General features: G+C 40.9%; 1 protein-coding gene across 2 annotated transcripts in view; it reads right to left on the bottom strand.

The window, feature by feature from the left end:
- PRMT9 (protein arginine methyltransferase 9) overlaps positions 1–3,325 on the bottom strand; it is a 34,495-nt gene extending 31,170 nt beyond the window's left edge. The window contains exon 1 of one of the 2 annotated variants that reach the window (XM_085313172.1): positions 3,245–3,325. In XM_085313172.1, coding sequence (XP_085169298.1) covers positions 3,245–3,268 — 24 coding nt within the window. In that variant the 5' untranslated portion in view covers positions 3,269–3,325. The remainder of the gene's footprint in view (positions 1–3,244) is intronic. The other variant, XM_085313171.1, reaches the window with a different exon arrangement.
- Between the last annotated feature and the right edge of the window lie 1,566 nt (positions 3,326–4,891).

Raw genomic sequence — 4,891 nt, 5'->3', positions numbered from 1 at the left:
GCCACGCACCACGGGGCGGGGTACAACCACGCCGCTTCGTTGCCGTTCATGGCACAATAAAGTTTTTTCAAGCTTTTCTCTGCAGTTTTGAAGTGCAGGCATCTATGTATTTTATCTTTTATCTACTTAAAGCAAGAGCTGAGATTTAAACGTTTCAGCACCAAGAAAAAGAGACGCTACTGTAAAAAAGCGAACAGGTTGAAAGCTGACAAGAAAGAGGCACTAAAAAAATAGTAAAGAGGCTACTAAAACAAARATTGATAATTCCTAACTTCATCAGTAAGTAAAAGATTTGAGAAGAGTACTGAAAAAAAMAACACATTTTTTWAAAAAATCCTAATCTAAGTTTSCTACTTTTCAGGATAAAWGTGTGCTGGATTGAGTAGAAACTGTCCTACTATTTCTTCATTGCTACTGTACTGCTTCTCTCTCTGCCATGTAAATATACTAAATATATACACATATGGAAAGATGCATACTAAGTATATGGAATGATATATAGTAAATATATATGCATATGGAACAAAGATGCCTGCGTTGTCCACATTCTTTCTCAATCCAGTCATGTAAAGATGATAATTCAGCTCATGGGAGCACAGGACTGGAAGTGACCTGCAATACTGCTGAATCCAGTCCCTGTCTATTGAAGGTAGCTCCCAATACAACCACACAAATAAAAATGGCTACTTTTAAGATAGAATTCAAGTTTTTCCCCTCTTAGTCAACTACTGTGATGGATGGCTGTTCAGACCTGCTGCACGGATAGTAAAAACCACCTTAAACGCATACAGGGTTTTAAGAACTATGTACTGTGCAGTTATTGCCTATGACTGCCCTGTGGGTTCTGCCGGTCATAATAATTAATTTGAACTACACTCTTGATAAGTCCCAAGAAAGATATTTGAGGAAGGCACTCAACACCACCTAGCATTAAGTTATAAACAGTCCTCATTGTCTTGCACCTTTGACTTACTGATAGTATAACAACTCTGCAGCAACAAAGATTATGAGAAGCAGAACTCAGACCTTTGCTCGCATTCTCCTGTGCCTGATCTTGCTCCTTCACACACCCGTGACACCACCTACCTTCTTCCAGTGCAGAGCCTAGGCAGGCTGCATGCTCCTAGGAGCAACAGCATGCAGGGCCCTCAGTGCAGACTGTTTCCAATAAATAAAGACACAAAGTTCATTCAGTCTTACCCTACTTCTGTGACAAGAACAGGCTACAGCATTRTTTACTAATTATGAAATCTTTGGGAACTGTTCATCATTGCTTTCCATCTTTCAAAACATGAATGCAGCTCTCCCAGGCATTTACAGCTGTGGATATTGTAGATACCTTTACTTTTGAGAACCAAATGAGTACTATTTAAAAGTGTCAGGCAAACAGTTTGAACAATGTGAAAGTTATAYATACGAAGAGGGATAATAGGAATCTAAAAGAAACACAGTGGTAGCTAAAATTGTAATTCATGGCAAACTTTATTACACTATTACCCTAGAAGAACGTAAGGGAGAAGAAGAAAAAAAATCTATAAATTTTTAAAGTGAACTGAACCAAAGGAAAGCACTAAGAACAGGTAACTTGAATGTCACTATGATCAGCTTCCCATGGAGGAAAGATGTTCTAGAAAGACAAAGTAAGATCYATTAAAACACTTAGGCTGGCCGAAGTCCCCAAAAATGTGCAAATGTTAGTGACTGATGGTATCAAATATTATCTTATTAGATCAACAGATATCAACAGGAAAAAGAGTCAAGCTTCCAGGTACCCAAACCTTCTTTAAAGTCTGAAAAAAAAAAGCTAGGATCTTCAGACTAGCTATAGATGGAGACCAAATTTTCTGAACTTACCTTCACTATGCTTACCAGCTAGATGATGTTAGTGTGGGGAGAAAGAAAATCTTTAGCAGCTGTGGGATATATAGAGAAAAACATAATGGCAATTATCACCTGTGGACAGTGAATCATGCCAGGAACTAATGTACCAAATACTGCAATGGATCAGTATCTCTGCTAGCCCCATGATTCTCTAAACCCGATCAACTACATTTCTAAGTCAGAAAATGCCAGATGAATGGCATRAATATTTTACAGTACCTATTTTAAGCATAAATTAAGTACCACTGTGTGTTACTTTGACTCAATTTAAATTGCTATTTTGCACACACTCATTTATGGGAAAAGACTATTAAAAAGTGTCACTGTAAAATTCTTGCAATTTGCAAGAGTCAATTCAGTTCAAGGCCAGACTCAGACTGTACTTTTCTTGAGGGAAAAAAAATGGCAACAGGATATTAAGTTTACAGTTCTGAAAAAGTATATAGTTGCACATTGAGATATTTTGTTGCATAGAGTTTATGCTGTGAAAGAGCGTCAGAAAGGAATATACATCTTTTCATAAATATGATTGCTATAATAACATTCAAATTGGTTGACAATTTCACAGATAAATTAGTTGACATATTTGCAAATAAAGTTGGTCACATCATGGGTGGTCAGAGATTAGTTAGCTTCTATTTGCAGTCATGATGGATGAGATGAGTGAGAGTATGCAGTCTGGCTGTAACCAACATGTATAAGGCTAGCAACATCTTGCAAGCCAACAGTGGTGACACTCACAAACAAGACGGAGCTAGAACGAACTATGTCCATCCTTTTTGAGCAAAAAATGAAGAAACTACTGTACCTTGGCAGAATGGATGTTGCTGAATTTGTTTTCATTAGTGTTTTCAACAGTTGAATATTGCTACATTAATTATATTAAGTCTACATTTTTTCTAATGCCATTTTTACTAGTATTAATAATATTAAACATATATATGTATGTATTTATAGCTGTTTTCTATTACAGGAAGATGGGGCAAGGATATTGAGAAAAGAAATACCAAAAACTAACTTATGGCATGCAAACTGTACCCCCCCCCAAAAAAAAAAGTTTAGACTCATGCTTTAGATGACAACATCTGTGTAATAATAATTAAAAAGCTCAAGTTGTAGTTACAATTAGTTGTAGGAACTACGACTGTTCGAGTCTCCATGTCAAACTTTTTTTCTTTTTTAAAGTTGCATTATCTTATTTTCCTCATCTACACRAACAATAAGGAAATTGTCTCTGCCTTTCATCCCAATATTTTGTGCTTATTCACTTGAGCTCAGTGACCACTATGAGGTTTGTAATACACAACCTCAGTTTGGTTTCTGAGGTATTCAGAAAATACAAGTTTGCAAGATTGAGTCCTACCTGACACCCAGATTCCACAAACATGAGTAATCTTCCATGAGACTCCTGTAACGCCAAACTCCTTCCACACRTAACTGCTTGCAAGACTGAACCCTGGGGTCAAACAATAGAAATACTTGAGGCTGACAATAAAGCTGTCACCTATCTTCAGTCATTTATAGAAGTCTTAGGTGCTACTTTTAAAACAAAGACAAAAACTAGGATTTTTAGTATGAGTCTTCAAAACTTAGCTTATATCCTAAAAGACAATGTCTCTATGCTATTTCTCCAGCAAGTTCAGAACAAGCTTAACTGTGTGCCCAACAACAAAGAATCAATAGCAAAACTTCAAAAGGAGTATGAGCTAATAATAATTCTGCTAAAAGACAGAAACAGAAATGGATTAAAGTGATGTACAAAGAGGAAAGTTAGCTGTATCTTCATTACTAAAATATATACCCCATAACGATCTAAAAAAAGTCCCACCAAATGACTATGAATTACACTGCTGTTAAACACAAACCTTCAAAATAATGAAATTTTAGTGAAATTCATAAATAGATACAATTATTACCCCTTTCTGTTTACTTCATGTGTTTCATAACAGTCTCAAAAAAAAATAGCACTGGGCTAAATGGACTCCTTAAGGACAAGTATTGTTGCAAGAGTAAAACCTTGAGAATTGCATCTGTAWTAGTCTTTTTAAATGAAAGCACTAAGGTGAGGCTTTACTCTTTATCTAAATACTATTTCATACAGAGATATGAGAGCAGAAGATAGCGACCAACCCTACAGATRGAGCAACATCAGCCCTCTGTAATAGCAAACCATCAGAAAGTACATAGSTCATGAAACCGTAACTAATTCAGGGACAAAACAGCTTGTGCACAGTTTTATACTCCTTCCACTAAGAAACCGCTCTACTCTCTGAAAACTCAACRATGTTTCTGTCRGGTGAACCATTCATCCTAACTCAAGCCATGGCAGCCTCATCTCCTGCTTCAGTTCCCCTCTGCTCAACATGCCACAAAAAAAATGTGTCAAAATGGGGCAATATACTGATTATTTTGGCCACTTAACKCCTCSAGGCCCTCTGGTTCAGCCACCTCAGAGGCTGTGTTTGCCCCCAAAACACACCAMACCCCTCCTCGGGGTGAGGGTGCCTCACATCCCTCCTCATTCTCCCCCCCGCTCCCAGACGAGAAGCGCTTCTGGAAGCTTCTRCAGTACCTGGCGGCTGCTGAGGGAGTCGGAGATTACCTYCACGGCCCGCGAGCAGGGAGGAAGCGGCCAAGGGCGGCCCTCCGGCTTTCCTCCCTGCCACCGCGGGCCTGGAAAAGAGGCAACCCGAGGGGGAGCCCTGCCAACCCGCAGGGGGACRCTGCAGGTCGCCGTTTTATCGCAGACGGGGGTGGCAGCTGTGAGGCCTCTTCCCCTCCCCCCCCCCGCCCCCGCACGCGCGCAGGGCAGCGGTCCCGGCCGGCGCGTGGGCACGAGGTGACCGTTAACGGCCGAGGGCGCGGCGCGCGCCTCCTCCCCCCGCCGCGGCGCGGGGGGCTGCGCCCGGCCTTGTGTAACGGCTTCGCCGTCTGCCGCGAGGGAGAGGAGGCGGGCGGCTGCCCGCCCCGCTGCGCTGGGTGGGGCCCGGCGGCAGCGGCGGCGCTGCCG

Source organism: Rhea americana, unplaced genomic scaffold (assembly GCF_003343005.1).
Source record: "Rhea americana isolate MKP2758 unplaced genomic scaffold, rheAme1 scaffold_38, whole genome shotgun sequence".
NCBI lineage: Eukaryota > Metazoa > Chordata > Aves > Rheiformes > Rheidae > Rhea > Rhea americana.
The sequence above is the reverse complement of the archived record's forward strand: the minus strand, read 5'-3'. Positions and strand labels throughout refer to the sequence as shown.